Consider the following 25,757-nt stretch of genomic DNA (forward strand, 5'->3'; position numbering starts at 1 on the left):
CATGTACAGAATATTATCCCCGCTGCTGATCATTTGTATACAACACAGATAGACGCATAATGGACAAATGAAATATTCTAACTTTTTCATTGGTTCAAAAACTACTGGGTAAGATCACAAGATAAGATCGTAGATTTTAACCAATACCAAAATTGCATGGCCACCTGAAACTGGGAGTCATGTAGGCAATATATACTTTAATACATGTAATTACCAGTCAAAAATAGGGGAAGGATGATGTTATAAAAATATCTATTTTTGCGAAATATTTCACAACAGGGATTCTAGCCTAAGCTTAGGAATAATAATTATGATAAAGGAGATTGACTGTATAAGAAATAGTAAGGAATATGTATCTATTTAACGAAGTCATATTCTATTTATATATCTGCATATATAGATGTATATTAAGAAGGTCTTTATGATACATAAACTCATTTTACTTATATAATTAAATCTAACAGTAATAAGAAAATATAATAAAGAAATACTAACAAAACACACAAGAATAAAAGCACGAGGTATCAATATATGTATACGTAATTTGTTTAACATATAATCAAATCTTTCCTGATTTCTGGGTCTTTTGTTAATAATTATAGATTTTGTTCTCAGTGGCCTTTTTTTCACTTTATTAAAGTAAGCACGGATTATCTAGACGACCGATATAACAAGATTTATTCCCTTATGAAGCTGTTTCAATATCAAGCACGAAACATGCTAATGCATAAAGATCAAATGTTTTACGTTTACACCAAATTAGCAAAAATAGCTTTTATGAATCAACAGTGATACTTGGTATATGACATTAAAGTTTGGTTTAAGGTTTGTAAAGATACTATTTGGTTGAAAACATATTTCCAATGACAAGAATTTTATAGCTGGTGTGAATTCTACAAAGTGTGAAATCTGCAGCATTACCTAAAGCACAATACAAATAGCATGGACTGAAAGGACACGGAACTTTCAGTTTCAAGTACAGTAATTTTTTATTCTGATTGAATTCTACATTCAGAATACGGCCCTCACAGAAGTTATACAAAAACTTAACTGTTCAATAAGTTACCAACAAACATTATTATGCAATAATTCACTCCTCCTTCTGTCCAATCACGTGACCGTTACTTTGGCAATTCGTTGGAACGTCCTTCCGGTAACCAACACTTCGAGCCTGGGGACCTGAATTTTTGTCGAAAATAAAATCCCAAACGACCTTGACCCATGAGGTATGATACGGGTAGTCATAGTATTCTGGCGCGATCTTTTTCAGTTCCGGTAGTTTGTTGTAGGGAATGTATGGGAAGTCGTGGTGTTCTATGTGGTAGCCCACATTGAATAGGACAAAGTTCAGAGGACCATAATATGACGTGGTTCCCTGAGTACCGTTATTGTTGAATAGATAATGTTCGGAGATAAAATGTCCCGCGAGGGGATGGAATCCGAGGGCCATCAATGTTCCCAACAGAAGATACACAATAGATTTAACCCCAAAGGTGGTTACTATGATCGCGTTGAAGGACATCTGGACGATGGTATTTATAATCTCCCAGCCTGTGATTGGCTTAGGGCTCTTGTAGAATGGCCGAATAGCGTGGATGATTGGATGAACGGTAAGCCAAAATATTTTAGTGATTGGATGGCGGAACAGATAGCTCTCCAGCCGCGTTGGTATATCAACGTCCTTATTTTCCTCGCCAAGGTAACGATGATGATCTGCATGATACTTCCGGTAACTGATTGCCATGGGTGCCACGATTGGCAGGTTACACCATAAACTTAACATTCTGTTTAATTTAGGATGACTGTGTCCAAAAGCTAAATTGTGACCTATTTCGTGTATAGCACTACCAAGCGAGTGATTGAGGACTCCGCCAAAACAGTAAGCTAGAATGGCTATAGTCGTCCATGAGGCGTCCCTTACCATCCAGGCTGCTACAAGTTGAACCAACACTTCCGCCGTGACAATGTAAGCGATTTTAGGGTCGTATCCCATCAGCTTCTTTATTTGTGGATATTTTTTAAGGATCTCCTGTCGCCTTGGGGAGTGGGGCTCTTCTTTGTATACCCATTCTTCTTCATCAGTCGTCATACGAAGACCAAGACTGCCAAACTTCGTCAGCCACTGCACAGCCATATTGTATCTATAAAATACAGCACAAGTTTATAGCCATATCATTATAACATCTAGTGAACTAAGCAAGGGGCTCATTAATGATCATCTAACTATAAAGATATCCAGTTTGTGTTGTATTATGTCTCCATGTCAAAAACAGGTTGTGTTGTATTATGTCTCCATGTCAAAAACAGGTTGTGTTGTATTATGTCTCCATGTCAAAAACAGGTTGTGTTGTATTATGTCTCCATGTCAAAAACAGGTTGTGTTGTATTATGTCTCCATGTCAAAAACAGGTTGTGTTGTATTATGTCTCCGTGTTATAAACAGGTTGTGTTGTATTATGTCTCCATGTCAAAAACAGGTTGTGTTGTATTATGTCTCCATGTCAAAAACAGGTTGTGTTGTATTATGTCTCCATGTCAAAAACAGGTTGTGTTGTATTATGTCTCCATGTCAAAAACAGGTTGTGTTGTATTATGTCTCCATGTCAAAAACAGGTTGTGTTGTATTATGTCTCCATGTCAAAAACAGGTTGTGTTGTATTATGTCTCCATGTCAAAAACAGGTTGTGTTGTATTATGTCTCCGTGTTATAAACAGGTTGTGTTGTATTATGTCTCCATGTCAAAAACAGGTTGTGTTGTATTATGTCTCCATGTCAAAAACAGGTTGTGTTGTATTATGTCTCCATGTCAAAAACAGGTTGTGTTGTATTATGTCTCCATGTCAAAAACAGGTTGTGTTGTATTATGTCTCCATGTCAAAAACAGGTTGTGTTGTATTATGTCTCCATGTCAAAAACAGGTTGTGTTGTATTATGTCTCCATGTCAAAAACAGGTTGTGTTGTATTATGTCTCCATGTCAAAAACAGGTTGTGTTGTATTATGTCTCCATGTCAAAAACAGGTTGTGTTGTATTATGTCTCCATGTCTCCGTGTTATATAAACAGGTTGTGTTGTATAACTTTTCCGTGTTATAAACAGGTTGTGTTGTATAACGTCTCCGTGTTATAAACAGGTTGTGTTGTATAACGTCTCCGTGTTATAAACTTGTGTTGTATTATGTCTCCATGTCTCCGTGTTATATAAACAGGTTGTGTTGTATAACGTCTCCGTGTTATAAACAGGTTGTGTTGTATTATGTCTCCATGTCATAAACAGGTTGTGTTGTATAACGTCTCCGTGTTATATAAACAGGTTGTGTTGTATAACGTCTCCGTATTATAAACTTGTGTTGTATAATGTCTCCGTGTTATAAACAGGTTGTGTTGTATAACGTCTCCGTGTTATAAACAGGTTGTGTTGTATAACGTCTCCGTGTTATAAACTTGTGTTGTATAATGTCTCCGTGTTATTAACAGGTTGTGTTGTATAACGTCTCCGTGTTATAAACAGGTTGTGTTGTATAACGTCTCCGTGTTATAAACAGGTTGTGTTGTATAACGTCTCCGTGTTATAAACAGGTTGTGTTGTATAACGTCTCCGTGTTATAAACTTGTGTTGTATAATGTCTCCGTGTTATAAACAGGTTGTGTTGTATAACGTCTCCGTGTTATAAACAGGTTGTGTTGTATAACGTCTCCGTGTTATAAACTTGTGTTGTATAATGTCTCCGTGTTATTAACAGGTTGTTATGTATAACGTCTCCGTGTTATAAACTTATGTTGTATAATGTCTCCGTGTTATAAACAGGTTGTGTTATATAACGTCTCCGTGTTATAAACAGGTTGTGTTGTATAACGTCTCCGTGTTATAAACAGGTTGTGTTGTATAACGTCTCCGTGTTATAAACTTGTGTTGTATAATGTCTCCGTGTTATAAACAGGTTGTGTTGTATAACGTCTCCGTGTTATAAACAGGTTGTGTTGTATAACGTCTCCGTGTTATAAACAGGTTGTGTTGTATAACGTATCCGTGTTATAAACAGGTTGTGTTGTATAACGTCTCCGTGTTATAAACAGGTTGTGTTGTATAACGTCTCCGTGTTATAAACAGGTTGTGTTGTATAACGTATCCGTGTTATAAACAGGTTGTGTTGTATAACGTCTCCGTGTTATAAACAGGTTGTGTTGTATAACGTCTCCGTGTTATAAACAGGTTGTGTTGTATAACGTATCCGTGTTATAAACAGGTTGTGTTGTATAACGTCTCCGTGTTATAAACAGGTTGTGTTGTATAACGTCTCCGTGTTATAAACAGGTTGTGTTGTATAATGTCTCCGTGTTATAAACAGGTTGTGTTGTATAACGTCTCCGTGTTATAAACTTGTGTTGTATAATGTCTCCGTGTTATAAACAGGTTGTGTTGTATAACGTATCCGTGTTATAAACAGGTTGTGTTGTATAATGTCTCCGTGTTATAAACAGGTTGTGTTGTATAACGTCTCCGTGTTATAAACAGGTTGTGTTGTATAACGTCTCCGTGTTATAAACAGGTTGTGTTGTATAACGTCTCCGTGTTATAAACAGGTTGTGTTGTATAACGTCTCCGTGTTATAAACAGGTTGTGTTGTATAACGTCTCCGTGTTATAAACAGGTTGTGTTGTATAACGTCTCCGTGTTATAAACAGGTTGTGTTGTATAACGTCTCCGTGTTATAAACAGGTTGTGTTGTATAACGTCTCCGTGTTATAAACAGGTTGTGTTGTATAACGTCTCCGTGTTATAAACAGGTTGTGTTGTATAACGTCTCCGTGTTATAAACAGGTTGTGTTGTATAACGTCTCCGTGTTATAAACAGGTTGTGTTGTATAACGTATCCGTGTTATAAACAGGTTGTGTTGTATAACGTCTCCGTGTTATAAACAGGTTGTGTTGTATAACGTCTCCGTGTTATAAACAGGTTGTGTTGTATAACGTCTCCGTGTTATAAACAGGTTGTGTTGTATAACGTCTCCGTGTTATAAACAGGTTGTGTTGTATAACGTCTCCGTGTTATAAACAGGTTGTGTTATATAACGTCTCCGTGTTATAAACAGGTTGTGTTGTATAACGTATCCGTGTTATAAACAGGTTGTGTTGTATAACGTATCCGTGTTATAAACAGGTTGTGTTGTATAACGTATCCGTGTTATAAACAGGTTGTGTTGTATAACGTATCCGTGTTATAAACAGGTTGTGTTGTATAACGTATCCGTGTTATAAACAGGTTGTGTTGTATAACGTCTCCGTGTTATAAACAGGTTGTGTTGTATAACGTCTCCGTGTTATAAACAGGTTGTGTTGTATAACGTCTCCGTGTTATAAACAGGTTGTGTTGTATAACGTCTCCGTGTTATAAACAGGTTGTGTTGTATAACGTATCCGTGTTATAAACAGGTTGTGTTGTATAACGTCTCCGTGTTATAAACAGGTTGTGTTGTATAACGTCTCCGTGTTATAAACAGGTTGTGTTGTATAACGTCTCCGTGTTATAAACAGGTTGTGTTGTATAACGTATCCGTGTTATAAACAGGTTGTGTTGTATAACGTCTCCGTGTTATAAACAGGTTGTGTTGTATAACGTCTCCGTGTTATAAACAGGTTGTGTTGTATAACGTCTCCGTGTTATAAACAGGTTGTGTTGTATAACGTCTCCGTGTTATAAACAGGTTGTGTTGTATAACGTCTCCGTGTTATAAACAGGTTGTGTTGTATAACGTCTCCGTGTTATAAACTTGTGTTGTATAATGTCTCCGTGTTATAAACAGGTTGTGTTGTATAACGTATCCGTGTTATAAACAGGTTGTGTTATATAACGTCTCCGTGTTATAAACAGGTTGTGTTGTATAACGTCTCCGTGTTATAAACAGGTTGTGTTGTATAACGTCTCCGTGTTATAAACAGGTTGTGTTGTATAACGTCTCCGTGTTATAAACAGGTTGTGTTGTATAACGTCTCCGTGTTATAAACAGGTTGTGTTGTATAACGTCTCCGTGTTATAAACTTGTGTTGTATAATGTCTCCGTGTTATAAACAGGTTGTGTTGTATAACGTCTCCGTGTTATAAACAGGTTGTGTTGTATAACGTCTCCGTGTTATAAACAGGTTGTGTTGTATAACGTCTCCGTGTTATAAACTTGTGTTGTATAATGTCTCCGTGTTATAAACAGGTTGTGTTGTATAATGTCTCCGTGTTATAAACAGGTTGTGTTGTATAACGTCTCCGTGTTATAAACTTGTGTTGTATAATGTCTCCGTGTTATAAACAGGTTGTGTTGTATAACGTCTCCGTGTTATAAACAGGTTGTGTTGTATAACGTCTATCTTATGAACATAATGCGAAAAAGAGATTATGATAAACTCACGCATCGACTGAAAATGTTTCAATATAAGGTAATCATGTGAGTTTGTCTGCAGACTTTAGCTCGCTTTCGTTAGTATTAAGACTGTTGGTTTAGACTTGGTCAATACTTAAAATGTTAAATGTATTGACACTCCTTTAAACATGAATTTTGTTCCAAGGTCTGTGGAGCGTTTAAATGCACTACATGACTGAATACTGCCTAATAAGAATACTGGTACATGTATATACCAATAGGTGGGTCGCGGTCAATGGAGATTGTTTTTCACGGTTGATTGCCTTTATACAAATCACTTGTACCGTGGATTTGGTAGCAGAATAAGAAATACGATCCATTAATACGGGATGTGTGCGATACATGGTCAAGTACTAGTACATATATATCTTGTAAGAAAAGACCGTCTGCATCAACTAGTGTATATTTGTATACACTTCATCGCACACTACTGGTATGGGTTTTAAAGTTTTTTTTTAAATAAGTGAACAAAATGGCATGGTTTTCATTCTAGGGTTGGGATATTTAACATATGCTACATTGGCAAATACAAATTTCGAAATCACACGGGTGAGAGTATTCTAAAAATAGATCCATTCACCAGAGCATGATTTTAATGTCGCTGTCCATTGAATTTTACTGTCCGGCGTATGGTTTATGGAATTGTGAACAAACTACCGAACATTTTCTGTTGGTCTGTACACTGTGAATATGCCATTTTGTACGTTTATTGGAAAAAAAACACTTAAATGACCTTACCTGAACACAAATGTGTTTGAGTTTTGACGATAAAAGTCCTTTGCAATAAGAGCATACATTCGACTTTCTTTGCATCCAAATATATTAACAGCCTGTTTATGAAAATAAGCCAGCTCGCTCCGGCCAGAGACCTCTGGAGCGACTTCTAACCAGACAAAACGTTCAACGTTTAATATGCTTACCTTAAAGTAGATATGCTGTAAATTTTTTTAAACTTGTTATCAAACTGATGGGACGTTATGTTATATAGAACCAAATCTAAAATGTGAACATTATAAACACAACACAGGTAAAATAAAACATATATCCAGGAATATATGTAACGCAGTTCTCACGTGGTCTGTGCTTGTCGGTAAGACCAGTGCTGCGTTATATAAATCACACCCAAGTCCCAGTTTGTGACCTGTAAATGTGTTACGAATGAAAGTGATGGCGATGTTTTACCTAAATCAATTGACACGGATTGTACAATTTACACGGATTGTACAATTATCACGAATCGACCATTCGTTGAATGTGTGGCTTTCCAAAGATTAAGACGGGACCTATAATCCGTCATTCGCTTACACAATGTCCGGCTCAACGCTATCTCCACGTTTTTCTCCAGCCAGTCCGACACCGGTCCCATATACTACAGTATCCACACCCGGCTTTATGTTTCGTCTAACGTTCAGCTGTATCTACACTTCCTACCTGTAATTATGAGTCTGTGAGGCAGGCTGCTGATGGCAGACTGCTGATAAGGTTGTAGGTTGTCACTTACCATGCACCTCAGGTGACGCCGTGAAAGTTCCTGGTTATGAAAGCGGTCGTTTACCAGTTCCACGCTTCACTAATGTTTATTATGGTTACCCCGCGCTAACACAGGTGACTACGTCACTTTTGTACACATGTGCTGTTCCGGGGTATTTATACTCTCGACTCAGGACACTTGATTAGTTTCACGCTCAACAAACGTTCATCATTGATTTTTTTATATAAATCTGTGAAAGGAGAGTGATGATCATAATTAACGGCGATTGATACATTTTTGCCAGAGATATAGAAGTAGTTTGGTCGTTATACCAACCATCCCTGCTGATACTGGAAATCTGAGATAATGTAACTTTTCCTGGGTGATATCATTTTATAGTATGGATTCAAAAGAAGTGAGGTGGAATAACCTAAGTTTTAATAAAATATTTGCCGTTGAATGTGTGGCTTTCCAAAGATTAAGACGGGACCTATAATCCACAACATGGACTTACAAATAGATTAGATGTAGAAAGTCTACAAGTCCGTGAATTCAGAGTTTAATAGCGAAAAATGAAAGCTCACCGCGTAAAGAAGTCTATTCAAAATGGCGTCTTCTTGATGTCTTGCGTAACGTCAAACTCACTGACGTCTAAGAACGCGCTAATATTTCCAGAACTCTTAAGAACAACGGTTTATTTAATACACATATATTTTTTTCTATTCGTTTAAACACCACTATGGAATCTGTTTCAGAATACAGCAGACTTACACTGCAGCTGTCTTGGACAAAGTAGATACACTTTATACATTAACTGCCTGTAATATGTGGTAAACATTATCAATATTGTTACCTGTATCAAAAACTCTTATAAAATGTATCGCCAGCTCATTAACACTGATTTGCACAAATACGAGGCATCTAAGTTTTTAATCTATAACGACAATGAGCCCAACAAGTCAATTTCCATGCAGCCTACGATAGATATCTTATCACCTTCATCTGACGATTGGCCCGTGACAAGCATGCGTACAGTGTTCACTGTAACATATGACAGCCAGTTAGGAATGCTTGTGTTATCAACATGTACGCGTTAACGGTCTCGATTGTTGAATCACGAATACACGTGTGTCCACAAAAACAAATAGACTAAATGATAAGACCAGTCCCCTGTGATAAAACCTTACCGTGACTATGACCAGTCCCCTGTGATATAACCTTACCGTGACTATGACCAGTCCCCTGTGATATAACCTTACTGAGACTATGACCAGTCCCCTGTGATATAACCTTACTGAGACTGACCAGTCCCCTGTGATATAACCTTACTGAGACTATGACCAGTCCCCTGTGTTATAACCTTACCGTGACTATGACCAGTCCCCTGTGATATAACCTTACTGAGACTATGACCAGTGCCCTGTGATATAACCTTACTGAGACTGACCAGTCCCCTGTGATATAACCTTACTGAGACTATGACCAGTCCCCTGTGATATAACCTTACTGAGATTATGACCAGTCCCCTGTGTTATAACCTTACTGAGACTGACCAGTCCCCTGTGATATAACCTTACCGTGACTATGACCAGTCCCCTGTGATATAACCTTACCGTGACTATGACCAGTCCCCTGTGATATAACCTTACTGAGACTATGACCAGTCCCCTGTGATATATCCTTACTGAGACTGACCAGTCCCCTGTGATATAACCTTACTGAGACTATGACCAGTCCCCTGTGATATAACCTTACCGTGACTATGACCAGTCCCCTGTGATATAACCTTACTGAGACTGACCAGTCCCCTGTGATATAACCTTACTGAGACTATGACCAGTCCCCTGTGATATAACCTTACCGTGACTATGACCAGTCCCCTGTGATATAACCTTACTGAGACTATGACCAGTCCCCTGTGATATAACCTTACTGAGATTATGACCAGTCCCCTGTGTTATAACCTTACTGAGACTGACCAGTCCCCTGTGATATAACCTTACCGTGACTATGACCAGTCCCCTGTGATATAACCTTACCGTGACTATGACCAGTCCCCTGTGATATAACCTTACTGAGACTGACCAGTCCCCTGTGATATAACCTTACTGAGACTATGACCAGTCCCCTGTGATATAACCTTACCGTGACTATGACCAGTCCCCTGTGATATAACCTTACTGAGACTATGACCAGTCCCCTGTGATATAACCTTACCGTGACTATGACCAGTCCCCTGTGATATAACCTTACTGAGACTGTGACCAGTCCCCTGTGATATAACCTTACTGAGACTGACCAGTCCCCTGTGATATAACCTTACTGAGATTATGACCAGTCCCCTGTGATATAACCTTACCGTGACTATGACCAGTCCCCTGTGATATAACCTTACTGAGACTGACCAGTCCCCTGTGATATAACCTTACTGAGACTATGACCAGTCCCCTGTGTTATAACCTTACCGTGACTATGACCAGTCCCCTGTGATATAACCTTACCGTGACTATGACCAGTCCCCTGTGATATAACCTTACTGAGACTGACCAGTCCCCTGTGATATAACCTTACTGAGACTATGACCAGTCCCCTGTGATATAACCTTACTGAGACTGACCAGTCCCCTGTGATATAACCTTACTGAGACTATGACCAGTCCCCTGTGATATAACCTTACCGAGACCATGACCAGTCCCCTGTGATATAACCTTACTGAGACTATGACCAGTCCCCTGTGATATAACCTTACTGAGATTATGACCAGTCCCCTGTGTTATAACCTTACTGAGACTGACCAGTCCCCTGTGATATAACCTTACCGTGACTATGACCAGTCCCCTGTGATATAACCTTACCGTGACTATGACCAGTCCCCTGTGATATAACCTTACTGAGACTATGACCAGTCCCCTGTGATATATCCTTACTGAGACTGACCAGTCCCCTGTGATATAACCTTACTGAGACTATGACCAGTCCCCTGTGATATAACCTTACCGTGACTATGACCAGTCCCCTGTGATATAACCTTACTGAGACTGACCAGTCCCCTGTGATATAACCTTACTGAGACTATGACCAGTCCCCTGTGATATAACCTTACCGTGACTATGACCAGTCCCCTGTGATATAACCTTACTGAGACTATGACCAGTCCCCTGTGATATAACCTTACTGAGATTATGACCAGTCCCCTGTGTTATAACCTTACTGAGACTGACCAGTCCCCTGTGATATAACCTTACCGTGACTATGACCAGTCCCCTGTGATATAACCTTACCGTGACTATGACCAGTCCCCTGTGATATAACCTTACTGAGACTGACCAGTCCCCTGTGATATAACCTTACTGAGACTATGACCAGTCCCCTGTGATATAACCTTACCGTGACTATGACCAGTCCCCTGTGATATAACCTTACTGAGACTATGACCAGTCCCCTGTGATATAACCTTACCGTGACTATGACCAGTCCCCTGTGATATAACCTTACTGAGACTGTGACCAGTCCCCTGTGATATAACCTTACTGAGACTGACCAGTCCCCTGTGATATAACCTTACTGAGATTATGACCAGTCCCCTGTGATATAACCTTACCGTGACTATGACCAGTCCCCTGTGATATAACCTTACTGAGACTGACCAGTCCCCTGTGATATAACCTTACTGAGACTATGACCAGTCCCCTGTGTTATAACCTTACCGTGACTATGACCAGTCCCCTGTGATATAACCTTACCGTGACTATGACCAGTCCCCTGTGATATAACCTTACTGAGACTGACCAGTCCCCTGTGATATAACCTTACTGAGACTATGACCAGTCCCCTGTGATATAACCTTACTGAGACTGACCAGTCCCCTGTGATATAACCTTACTGAGACTATGACCAGTCCCCTGTGATATAACCTTACCGAGACCATGACCAGTCCCCTGTGTTATAACCTTACCGTGACTATGACCAGTCCCCTGTGATATAACCTTACCGTGACTATGACCAGTCCCCTGTGATATAACCTTACTGAGACTATGACCAGTCCCCTGTGATATAACCTTACCGTGACTATGACCAGTCCCCTGTGATATAACCTTACTGAGACTGTGACCAGTCCCCTGTGATATAACCTTACTGAGACTGACCAGTCCCCTGTGATATAACCTTACTGAGACTATGACCAGTCCCCTGTGATATAACCTTACCGTGACTATGACCAGTCCCCTGTGTTATAACATTACTGAGACTATGACCAGTCCCCTGTGATATAACCTTACCGTGACTATGACCAGTCCCCTGTGATATAACCTTACCGTGACTATGACCAGTCCCCTGTGATATAACATTACCGAGACCATGACCAGTCCCCTGTGATATAACCTTACTGAGACTGACCAGTCCCCTGTGATATAACCTTACTGAGACTATGACCAGTCCCCTGTGTTATAACATTACTGAGACTATGACCAGTCCCCTGTGATATAACCTTACCGTGACTATGACCAGTCCCCTGTGATATAACCTTACCGTGACTATGACCAGTCCCCTGTGATATAACATTACCGAGACCATGACCAGTCCCCTGTGATATAACCTTACTGAGACTGACCAGTCCCCTGTGATATAACCTTACTGAGACTATGACCAGTCCCCTGTGATATAACCTTACTGAGACTGACCAGTCCCCTGTGATATTAAATCTTAAATGGTTATATTATCACAAAAACTTAAAATAGTAAGTCAATCACATAATACTATCGGGGCAACGTCCATCGAGTAAAACTAATAACTCTATAATATATCTCTTGAGTAGGCTGTTTGTGATAATTACATTGTGTTACAGCCTTACCACGTAGATAACAATAATTACATTGTGTTACAGCCTTACCACGTAGATAACAATAATTACATTGTGTTACAGCCTTACCACGTAGATAACAATAATTACATTGTGTTACAGCCTTACCACGTAGATAACAATAATTACATTGTGTTACAGCCTTACCACGTAGATAACAATAATTACATTGTGTTACAGCCTTACCACGTAGATAACAATAATTACATTGTGTTACAGCCTTACCACGTAGATAACAATAATTACAATGTGTTACAGCCTTACCACGTAGATAACAATAATTACATTGTGTTACAGCCTTACCACGTAGATAACAATAATTACAATGTGTTACAGCCTTACCACGTAGATAACAATAATTACAATGTGTTACAGCCTTACCACGTAGATAACAATAATTACATTGTGTTACAGCCTTACCACGTAGATAACAATAATTACATTGTGTTACAGCCTTACCACGTAGATAACAATAATTACAATGTGTTACAGCATTACCACGTAGATAACAATAATTACAATGTGTTACAGCCTTACCACGTAGATAACAATAATTACAATGTGTTACAGCATTACCACGTAGGTAACAATAATTACATTGTGTTACAGCATTACCACGTAGATAACAATAATTACAATGTGTTACAGCATTACCACGTAGATAACAATAATTACAATGTGTTACAGCCTTACCACGTAGATAACAATAATTACATTGTGTTACAGCCTTACCACGTAGATAACAATAATTACAATGTGTTACAGCATTACCACGTAGATAACAATATGTAATTAGCTTTATTCTCGCCTGTCCCGATTGGTCAGCGTGGTGTTTTTTTAAGAAAAGTGCACTAACTACACTAAAATGCATGTCTGTCTGTTGGTGTCTACTTTTTTTACTTTTTTGGTATATCACTCACATTATACCGTCCCCTTAAACCGTCTCCAGACTTTATCAAACATCATGCAGACATTTTCACTAATAAAACCAGAAATGTTCTATGATATTTTGTAAGCACAACACTTCTTGTCCCAGCTTTAAAGAACTCGGCATTAATTGACTCGTGCGTTTTAGAACACCAATTTGCATTTGCTCAGTCAAAATGTCAGCCTCATTAAGATTGTGTGCCGGGAGTTTTAAATTTGAGCTGTGATGTTCGAATAAAAATAGACCATGAGTAAGTCAGTAAATGACTAATCATAACACTGCGTACATGTTGAAGTTAATTTATAGGTATTCGGTGTCTCATATCACTACCAGGTGAGTGTCCCACTAACTGAAATCTGACAATTTAACGATGTTTGATAAAGTATGGAGACAGATTTTGAGGAATTGACAATGGTCAACATCCCCTCCCTGCAGGTATTAATGGTAAATAGCTAAATGGAAATGATACTGGTGTAAATGTAGAATATATTTCAAGCCTGATTGACGTGTATCTATAAAACACGCCAACAAAGAACACATGATCACGTTTCCGTCGTCAAGCACATCGATTTTGGCTTCTGAACCCATAGTAATTACCACGGCATGGTAGACACACATATAAATATATTTATAATTATTTTAAATCGCAAACAATGGAATGGCTAAAAGCAGGATTACGGATCAATGAAATCAATTTTTGTTTGCTATAAAGTGACTGAACACAGGACAGTTGTACTGGTGACATGTCTGTCAACATTACACTCCTAATCACTGTACACACTTATAGATCGCTTTCCTCACCATTAAACATGTAATTTCACATGTTCTGTACTGACTGGGTGTCAACAGAACAGTCTAAACATATCTAAACTCGACGGGGATTTAGTTCTTCGCTGAGTTTATGCATGTGCATTTTTTCATTTTTAGTTGAAATGTAAGTAATTACTAGTAAGTCACTCTGTATGGAGTGTTATAATCAGAACCCTCTTATAATAACAAAATTAATCAATATAATTATTTTCTGTTGCAATAAATATTTACCCAGTTTAGTTAACATATTGACACTTTTACATGTAATTCAAGTTTTATACACACATGGACGTCGATAATAATACTGGTTAATGTGTTGTTTTCTTATTTCTAAATAGGTACGACAAAGGAAGTATGACTGGTGTTTAATTTGATTTATACCCGATCAGCCTTACAATTTGGCGTCCTGTCATTCAAATCTAATTGTGTGTCATGATAAGATTTCTTATATACAATTATTCATATTTAGAAAAGTTACGCACTTGTCATAGCAATTTCACGCTGTACATGTATTGAAATTTTCAAAACACGCCATCCAGCTATTCACTGTTTTCTTCACTTTGAATAAATCTTTGAGAAAAAGAAGATGAACTTTTTGAATGTATGGTCCTACATTATGACCCTATACTTCACACTCATAGTATAGTATATATATCATATATGTAGTAAATAAAGATTGTAGGGTCTTCTTCCTGGATACGCCAGTTTATTTTGTACTACAGTGAATCTTCCATTGTATAAAACGACTAACGCAAAGTCAGAAAACTTGTCTACAATATTAACAGGTACAGATTTCGGAAGGTAGATCTTTTAAAAACAATTTCGATTTTCTGAATATTAGCATTTAAATTTCTTTTTTTCATTACTAGTTTGTAGACAGTTTAGTATTTATTGAAGATCGTTGGCGTTTTCAGAGAATACAACTGTGTCGTTCGCATATACAAGTTAATGAAATGTAATTCGTAACTCAGGGACTTAGATTGTATCAACTAACTATTCATACTAGTTACAAATAATGGCAAAACCTTGTAATAATCCAATATGTATATCACACATTGTGTAAAACCTTGAACACATTAACATACATTATTATGAATGGATCTAACTACATGTAGAAGTTTACACGTAACACTGTTTGTACTATAAATGCCGATGACTTACACTTTCATAAACTATAATATACAAATACATCATAGAATCTTTTGTTTTGTTCTGATGAAAAAGTAATTGAATTATCTAATGCAGAAATGGGGTCTTTTGTTTAAGCCCAGCTTTAATTTCAAACTGAGCAACGGTAACAATATTCTCTGTTGAACTCCATTTTAATAAACATCTATTTAATAAGGAAGTAAACATTTTGACTAAATGATTGATTAATGTAATCCGCCTGTAGTTATTGACAGTGCGGTTATCTCCCCTTTTTAATTAAAAGTACAATGGTACCCCGTGCCCATGACCCAGGACAATATTCTGTCTGTAACATAGAATTAAAGAACTTTAACAAAACAGGTGAAAAAAGGCCTGAAGTTTGTTAAAATATTTGTTAATTATTTCAACACCTCTAGATAAATCCTTAATTACAGCCCTCCACAAGACTAAAATCTAGGTCAAGCTCAGGTTACAAATATTCAATATAGCTGTATTTCAAATTTTCTTTCTCATCCTTCGGTCGTACGCTGGCTAAACTATGAGGTAAAATCTTTTATTGATAAATTACGAGTATTTCACGTTTTTCGATTTGAAAAATTTTAATAATTTACAAATGTTTTTTCTTTGCTTGCCAGCCTTATATACAGATAATCTAAACATATTTCGACTGGCATGATATGACTTAAAGGATAATCATTCTAAACTCAGACTCAGCCTCGCATCAGCCGTACATTTTCACCATATACCGGTAATATGAATATATTGAGAGGTGAACTTCACTTATGCAATCTTCGAGACTGCAGGTGGAAGACATTGAGGGTGGATTTTAATTCTCGAGGTTTGGCTTTACTTGCATACAAATGTATTTGACGTTCTTCTGAAATTATCAGGGTTGTAAAAGTTACAAGATTGTTAATAATTAATAATTATTATAATGATATAAATAATCATATAGTTATACTGATTGTAAGGTACCCTTCACTTGTGTGAGTTTTGTACAGTTATACTGATTGTAAGGTACCCTTCACTTGTGTGTGTACAGTTATACTAATTGTAAGGCACCCTTCACTTGTGTGAGTTTTGTACAGTTATACTAATTGTAAGGTACCCTTCACTTGTGTGTGTACAGTTATACTAATTGTAAGGCACCCTTCACTTGTGTGAGTTTTGTACAGTTATACTAATTGTAAGGTACCCTTCACTTGTGTGTGTACAGTTATACTAATTGTAAGGTACCCTTCACTTGTGTGTGTATAGTTATACTAATTGTAAGGTACCCTTCACTTGTGTGTGTACAGTTATACTAATTGTAAGGTACCCTTCACTTGTGTGAGTTTTATACAGTTATACTAATTGTAAGGTACCCTTCACTTGTGTGTGTACAGTTATACTAATTGTAAGGTACCCTTCACTTGTGTGTGTACAGTTATACTAATTGTAAGGTACCCTTCACTTGTGTGTGTACAGTTATACTAATTGTAAGGCACCCTTCACTTGTGTGAGTTTTGTACAGTTATACTAATTGTAAGGTACCCTTCACTTGTGTGTGTACAGTTATACTAATTGTAAGGTACCCTTCACTTGTGTGTGTATAGTTATACTAATTGTAAGGTACCCTTCACTTGTGTGTGTACAGTTATACTAATTGTAAGGTACCCTTCACTTGTGTGTGTATAGTTATACTAATTGTAAGGTACCCTTCACTTGTGTGTGTACAGTTATACTAATTGTAAGGTACCCTTCACTTGTGTGTGTACAGTTATACTAATTGTAAGGTACCCTTCACTTGTGTGAGTTTTGTACAGTTATACTAATTGTAAGGTACCCTTCACTTGTGTGTGTACAGTTATACTAATTGTAAGGTACCCTTCACTTGTGTGTGTACAGTTATACTAATTGTAAGGTACCCTTCACTTGTGTGTGTACAGTTATACTAATTGTAAGGTACCCTTCACTTGTGTGTGTATAGTTATACTAATTGTAAGGTACCCTTCACTTGTGTGAGTTTTGTACAGTTATACTAATTGTAAGGTACCCTTCACTTGTGTGTGTACAGTTATACTAATTGTAAGGTACCCTTCACTTGTGTGAGTTTTATACAGTTATACTGATTGAAAAGTACTCTTCACTGACTAGTTATGAATACCAACGAGGAGATTTCATACACTGAAACAAAGTTTTACAGATCTTAAATATGTCTATTGTGATTTTCAATATATTAGTGAAAAGTTATTTATCTTTTTAACTCATACAATTTTTGTTAATCTCCAATAAGGAAAGCAAAGATACCGTTTCATGACTCTCGTCCGAAAAAAAACGCCTGCATGACCATGATAACCTTAACGCGGGTGCTGTCTCTTCCTGACGTTTGTTTTGTTCAACTAGGATTACAGAGGATAATAAATCATCAGAAAATACAAACATGTTTAAGTGCGTCATATATGCTGTCAGAAAACCCTGTCAATGCTATTCGTAAAAATAGACACCAAATTTACCTAATTGTAAAAATTAATTAATGTGTTATTGATATATCGATGTCGTGTTGTTGAAAAATTTAAAAGGTATATTTACAAATCAGGCAAACCATATAAAGGACTAATAATCTGCATAGCGTTTAAATGAATGACGCGATAATCAGGTGATCTTAGATGAGTCAGTCTTATAATTTTTGAGGAAAAATCAAGTTTGTATTTCATAATACACTAACGTCATTAGACTAAACATAAAACCAAATAAGTGACTCATAAATCGTTTTAAAGACTACATTATGTCCTCCATTGCGTAGGGGAAACCTGATTGTTTACATTGAAGTGTCAAGTCACCACTGAAATCTACTTCTCCCAGACAATAAATGTGCGATAGCGCCCGTCGTTTTCTAGCTGTACCCGAGCTCAAGGATCTCCGTAACATGATGAACGGATCCCCACCCTGCTTTACTTAGCTCTCCACGCGTTGTGTTTATGTATAGCACTCTTGAACGTTATCAGTTCGTTTACAGCGAGATGTTTAGGCAGTTGACATACAACTCTGTCGTATCTTACCTTTGGGAAACCTGATGCAATGTTTACTACCCTACGGTCCGAGAACACACGAACCTTACCTGGTTACATTAGTTCTTGTGTATGTATGGGTTACAGGTGAGATGGGCATGTATTATTTGTACTTGTAATGACGTTTTTTAACCATCTTAGAGAGATGATGATATATTTACCTGTAATAATTCACATGCTCCCTCGATATATACCAGCTATTGGTTTATAACAACTATGAACAACTCTCCCAAATCGTATCTGTAATTATTGTGCGTTATCACGATATGGGTATGTCCCCCCAATATGTATAAATACTCACCTCTGTAATTGATAATGAAATGTGAACCCGGTCGGTGGTTCTGGTCAGACGACAGTCTGGTGATAAGAAACATGGTTTTAGTCTGCTTACGTTCCCTGTTACAGTTTCCATTACTAGTAATTGCTGGACACGATTCACAGAATATTTAATGAGGCCTTCCGATCGACACAGAAAAAGGAAATTGATTTGATCTTTTTGTTATTTTCGGGATTAATGTTGTTTTGTAATTAAAATATATCTGTTTTACTTGTCAGCATAAATCTTGCATATGTTGTCTTCATTGATTCTAACATCCTACCTTAAACTGAAACTTCGACCAGTTGCGAATGTAGGTAAAATGTTGTCTTCACTCTTTAACTTGTAAGACGTGTCATTCTGCGATCTTCAGAAACCAAGACATAGGCAGTAGAAAGGAATAAAGCTTAATTCTGATAATTCTTACTTAAACCTGAATCATAGTTCGATGTTAAAAAGAATTTTAAGTTCCATTTTGAGATGTTGGAATTTGATATATTTTAACAAACGTTTAACACTACATACATGAATCAGCCTGAACCAGGTCTATGATAAATATATAATGTAGTGCTTATGTTCATGACCCACAGATAACGTATCATAGCCAGTTACTGTATCCCTGTATACGTGTATTTGTCTTTAATGTGCCGAGGGATCCTTACACACCATAAATCATTAGTCCGAGGCCAGTGTGTGATTGATCGAAAATATCCGCTACTAAACATATAATGCCGATAGAACCACACATTATACAACTCATTCACAATTGAAGGAATATCTTTTTGATTTTGTCATTTCAGAGTATGACGCTAACGCTGTATATGGATGAAAGCATAGTGTAGTATACTGAAACTTTGAAATATCAAAACACGTCAAAGGCCATGGTATATACACTGAGAGTAAAGTATTTAGACTGAAGAAAGTTCTATTTGACAACATTTCTCTTAAGTTATGTGGGAAAAGGTCCCAGCAGATTCCTGGTAAAAGTGCCTTTTTAATACGAGGATTGTCTTAAAGGAAACACACTTGAACCTTTGATTATCAGCTATAGATTAATTTGTGGTTTAATTGTAAACTTTTCATAGCAAACCTTCTGTAAACCAATACAAAGCCTTCTATATAACATGTTATTTGTATGTCAGCTTCATATCTCTATCTTCATTTAACAAGTACAGAAATTCACGCTTGATTTTCTCTTGAATAATCCGTTTGACCGAACGGGGAGATACCGTGTGTTGAGGTAGTATTGTGTGGATGTACCATGTGAGGAAGTACAATTCGTATTGAAAGTACCCACATACATGTATATCCAGTTTGAAATCCAAATCGATACAGTAGAATTTTTACTGGCTTTAGAAATACCGTTCACGACATAAACTCTAGTATCAATCACAACCAGCAGTTCACTTCCTTTAAAGAGAAAGTTTTCATGGTAATACAATGTAGGCGGTTTTTTCTATTTAGAATGGAGTAGGGTAGTGTACAGACTGGAAAAATCGAAGGATTTTTTCAGAGAGAGAGAATTTCACGATTGGTCAAATGTTTTTTTTTGAGTATCACAATAAGTACTAGGAATGGTAGTAAGAGCTACGATGAAAGTGTTTAGTTTAAAAACAAGATAATCCAGAAATAAAAAAGGTCAAGGGTCACCAGGACCTAGTCGGTCGGTTGTTCTGGAGCTCCGGTGAAAAATTATCTTTTTGTATGTTTGCACGATATATTGGAACTTAATTTTCTGTCAACATCTAGTTAATATGCTTAACTAGTTGACTGATATATCGGTCTGTGATATTTTCTTCGGAAAATATACTTTTGGAGCAGGAACTTTTGAGAACATGGACTGAGTCTAGTCACTGACCACTACTCACCACTTACGTATACCTGGCCGTGTATGTGTACACCTATAGATGGACTATCTACAGCCTATATATTCTGGAGCTTAGTTTTTTGTTTACTGGATATTGTTTATCATGCCTCCCAAGACCCTGCGAGATCGAGCTCCCAGCAGCAGGACCAGTGGTATTGGTACTAAATCCACAGACGATCGACTAGACGAGATATATGAGATCCTCAGGAATCTTATTACTGAGGATGTGTTGGATAAAAAGTTAGAGAAACTCCGTTTGGACATTCAGCTAGAACACGCAGAACGTATTGAAGCTCTGGAGGAGAGGGTAAACACCCTGGAAACTGAAAATGACAACTTGAAAGTGACAATTTCTGAGCTAGAGAACGAGTTATTGACCAGTCAAGATCGACAGAGTGAGATGGCGGGAAAGTATAACGACCTGGAACAACAAGGCCGGAAGAATTCTGTTAGAATCGTTGGACTTCCAGACCCGGGAGTGAGGGAATCGGTAGAGGACTGTGTCCAAACGATCGTGGGATTTGTACGTGACACCTTGAAAGTACCACTTCAGGAGAGGGACATTGACATCGCACATAGATTGGGAAAGTACAATGGTACAAATCCTAGGAATGTGATAGTAAAGTTCACGCACCGGAGAAAGAAGCATGAAATTATCCGCGCCCGCAAGATCCTGAAAGGTTCCAAGTTTGTTATCTATGAAGACCTTACTTCCTTAAATCAACAGAGACTGAAGGAAGCGTTCCGTATGAACTGTGTCAAAAATTCGTATAGCACAGACGGGAAAATATATGTGATTTTGACTAATGGCAAGAAGCGCAGACTTTTACACGATACACCCTTGGAAGAAAGTTACTTGATGAACGATGCTAATTTTGTATCAAGGAGATAGAAGTTGGACAGTGCACAGTGATCGGTAAATGACTTAATGCCAGTGTGTCTGGCAACCGATCACCTTTGTGTTGTATACTAATGTGCTTTTTTCTGTGGTGTACATGTATATGTGTGTTGTGTGATCAATTCTTCTGTGTGAAAAGGATATATATCATTACTGAAATTCCATTTGTAAAAGGTAAGAATAACTACGTAGTATTTTTTGTGACTTTAGATTTTAAAGTATGATAATGAGATATACACATGTAACGTCATTCAAAGTGAGCATATAGCTTGTTATAAATAATATATTTGTAACTGTCGTAATTTAAGAAAGATTTTTTAAGCTCCGAAAATAAATGGTATGTATATGCTATATTTTGAGGATGTCGTAGGTAGTAGTAGTATTTAAGTCCGTGGTAGTCCATAATATCTTGCTAATAACCTATATTGAGTAGCCAGGTATTATATGGGATATTATATATAACTTACAGAAATGCATGTATGCTATAATATAATTGGTGAACGTGTAGTTGTTTTATATATACTTCCGGTCCGGGTGGTCTCGGGAGGTCCCCCGGTCTATTCCGGACAGTTCCGCGGGCCGGTTCATTCTCCGTGCATTAGTATCAACACTTCCTGTTCGTCATTTCCGGTATAGCGGCACAAATTGTCTGATTGTCCGAAGTTTTCACGGCCAATAGGTTGTGTGTAAGTGTTGAGTGGTGGTGTAGCTCCTTTCTTGACCTTGTAAGATGCTTTTATCACAACCTTTCCCCCCTCTTATCCCCATTTCTTCTCCCTTTGTCTTGTTTCCTATTTCCCAGCTGGAAGGCTGCTCTTACGCATTCATTCAATTTCTCAGTTATGGATGATATCTGTGTACTCTCGGTGAACTGTCAGGGTCTTGGTGATAAAATTAAGAGGAAGGATGTTTTCTCATACTTAAGAGACAAGAAATACCACATCTACTGTTTACAAGACACTCATTTTTCAACAGAACAAGAAAATTTAATTAGAAATGAATGGGGGTATCACAGTTTTTTCAGTTCTTTCTCATCAAATTCTCGTGGTGTAGCAATCTTACTCAATAATAATTTTGAAAGTAAAGTTTATAGAGAAAAACGTGATTTAGATGGAAATTTTTTAGGGATTGATATTGATATTGAGGGTAGTAGATTGACACTTATAACCATTTATGGGCCTAATCAGGATAATCCAATTTTTTATACTCAGATTTCGGAAACTATTGACAGCTTTGGAAATGAAAATATAATAGTCTGTGGCGATTTTAACCTCGTGATTAACCCTGAGCTTGATTATGATAACTCATATAGAAACATCAACAATGCATCTGCTAGGGAGAAGGTGTTAGAAATCAGTGAGACATACAATCTTATAGACATTTTTAGAGAACTTCATCCAGATATTAAGAGATATACTTGGCGAAGAAAAAATCCTATTAAGCAGGCCAGACTAGACTTTTTTCTCACTTCAGACAGTTTATTATCCAGTACAAGAAAATCTTTCATAGAACCAAGTTATAGATCTGACCATTCGGCTACAGTAATAGCGTTAAAATTAAATGAATTTAAAAGAGGAAGAGGTCTCTGGAAGTTTAATAACTCATTATTATTTGAACTAGATTATTTAGACATGGTTAAAAAATGTATAGATGACATAAAATTACAATATTGCCTACCTGTATATAATCTTAACTCTGTTTCGCTTTTACCTAATACAGAAATTCAATTCTTAATTAATGATCAATTGTTTTTGGAGACATTGTTAATGGAAATAAGAGGCAAGTCAATATCATATGCATCTCATAGAAAGAAACAACAGAACCTTGAAGAAGAAAACCTAAAGAAATCTATCGAAATTATGGAAGCTAATATAGACACTGACCAGGAAGAATTAGATGTTAAAAAAAGAGAACTTGAAGCAATACGGTCAAAAAAAATAAAGGGCAGTATTATTAGGTCAAGGGCCAAATGGGTGGAGGAAGGGGAGAAACCAACTTCGTATTTTTTAAATCTTGAAAACAGAAACTTTACTTCTAAAATTATTCCAAAAATTCAGAAAGATAATGGGGACATAATTACCAATCAAGATGATATTTTAAAAGAAGTTAAACTATTTTACGAAAACTTATACAAACATAAAGAAGTTACCCCAATTGATTTGGATCATCATCTCCATGACTGCAGTGTCCCTAAGTTAACTGATGCTGAGTCCAATAATTTAGAAGGTATTATAACATTTGAGGAGGCAGGAAAGGTATTGAAAGATATGAAAAACAATAAGAGTCCGGGTTCAGATGGCTTTACTTCAGAATTTTTTAAAACTTTTTGGAATTTCATAGGTATTTTTGTGATTCGTTCGATTAATTATAGTTTTTCAGTGGGCCTTCTCTCAATTACTCAGAGACAAGGTGTTATAACTTGCTTACCTAAGGGAGATAAGCCCCGTCATTTTTTAAAAAATTGGAGACCAATCTCTCTCTTGAACATTACATATAAAATAGCATCTGGAGTAATTTCATATAGGTTAAAATCAGTTTTAGGAAAACTTATTCATGAAGATCAGACGGGATTCTTATCTGGGCGTTATATTGGGGAAAACATCCGTACTATTTATGATGTAATGCGTTATGCAGAAGATTTGAATATTCCAGGAATGTTACTAATGGTCGACTTTGAAAAAGCTTTTGACTCAGTTTCTTGGGATTTTATTGATAATGTTCTTCGTTACTTTAACTTTGGAGTGGATATTAGGAAGTGGGTAAAAATTCTGCATACTAATGTTTATTCAGTGGTTAATCAGGGGGGTAACATTTCTAGACCAATTAACATTCAGCGTGGTTGTCGTCAAGGCGACCCAGTTGCCCCATATATTTTTATACTAAGTGTTGAAGTTCTAGCTGCAAGAATTAGAAATAATGAAAATATCCAGGGTATACAAATTAATAATGTGTCTATTTTAAATGTGCAATATGCTGATGATACAGGTCTGATTCTGGATGGAACTGAAAAATCACTAAAAGAATCTATTAATGAGCTGAATACTTTTGCTAAGATATCAGGGTTAAATATCAACACCAGTAAGACACAGGTTATTTGGATAGGAAGTAAGAAATATAGTGAGGAAGCTTTTCTTCCAGAGTTAAATCTAATTTGGGGTAAGAATAAGTTTACTTTTTTGGGAATTGATTTTTGTGTTAACCTTAGTGAAATTCCTGGAATGAATTACGATAAGAAACTTGTTAAATTAAAGGCTCTTATTAATGTGTGGGAAAGACGAAGGCTTACTCCTTTAGGTAGAATCAGTATAATAAAATCTTTATTAATTTCCCAGTTCAATTATTTATTTATTACCCTACCAAATCCTTCCAACAGTTTTCTTGGTAAATTGAGCTCTATTTTATTTGATTTCCTCTGGAATGGCAAACAACACAAGATAAAAAAAGACGTGGTCATTCAGAACTACATAGACGGGGGATTAAAAATGATAGATATTGTAGCTTTCATAGATTCTCTCAAACTTGGCTGGATCAGAAGAATATTTCACTCATCAGGGAAATGGAAAATATTATTGAATTCTATTATAGATGAGAAAAAAATGTTAAATTGTGGGATAGAATATGTTAATTCTTGTTGCCTAAATTGTAGAAATCCATTCTGGAAAGATGTATTTAAAAGTATGATTAAACTTACTAACTCGGAACTTTTTAGACAATGTTATATCACATCTGTCTTAAAAAGTCCTTTGTGGTATAATAAAGACATTCAGGTGGGGAATAAATGTGTTTTTTATCCAAGATGGTTTAATGCAGGTATACATACCATAAATGACCTTGTAAAGAATTATGAAGACATGACATTTTATTCTTTTAATGAGTTTGGTAATCTTTTCCCAACAATCAACGCCAACTATCTGCAGTACTTTGGTCTAATTACATCTATGAAGAAATTTCTACGGAAGAATACACTTCAGGTTGTACAGATTCAACAACCTTTCAT

General features: G+C 36.9%; 2 protein-coding genes across 2 annotated transcripts; one reads left to right on the forward strand and one right to left on the reverse strand.

Moving 5' to 3' along the window:
* Nucleotides 1-1,090: 1,090 nt before the first annotated feature.
* LOC132546689 (sphingolipid delta(4)-desaturase DES1-like) lies at nt 1,091-2,134 on the reverse strand. Its single transcript, XM_060210411.1, has one exon. It carries the CDS (start codon nt 2,132-2,134, stop codon nt 1,091-1,093), a length of 1,044 nt encoding a protein of 347 aa, XP_060066394.1.
* An 18,831-nt stretch (nt 2,135-20,965) lies between these two features.
* Nucleotides 20,966-22,062, forward strand: LOC132546780 (uncharacterized). The gene has a single exon (XM_060210498.1). The coding sequence runs from the start codon at nt 20,966-20,968 to the stop codon at nt 21,752-21,754; it is 789 nt and encodes a 262-aa protein (XP_060066481.1). The 3' UTR covers nt 21,755-22,062.
* The last annotated feature ends 3,695 nt before the right edge of the window (nt 22,063-25,757 follow it).

Source organism: Ylistrum balloti, unplaced genomic scaffold (assembly GCF_031769215.1).
Source record: "Ylistrum balloti isolate Yb309-2 unplaced genomic scaffold, AGI_CSIRO_Ybal_v1 Utg369608, whole genome shotgun sequence".
NCBI classification, from domain to species: Eukaryota; Metazoa; Mollusca; class Bivalvia; order Pectinida; family Pectinidae; genus Ylistrum; species Ylistrum balloti.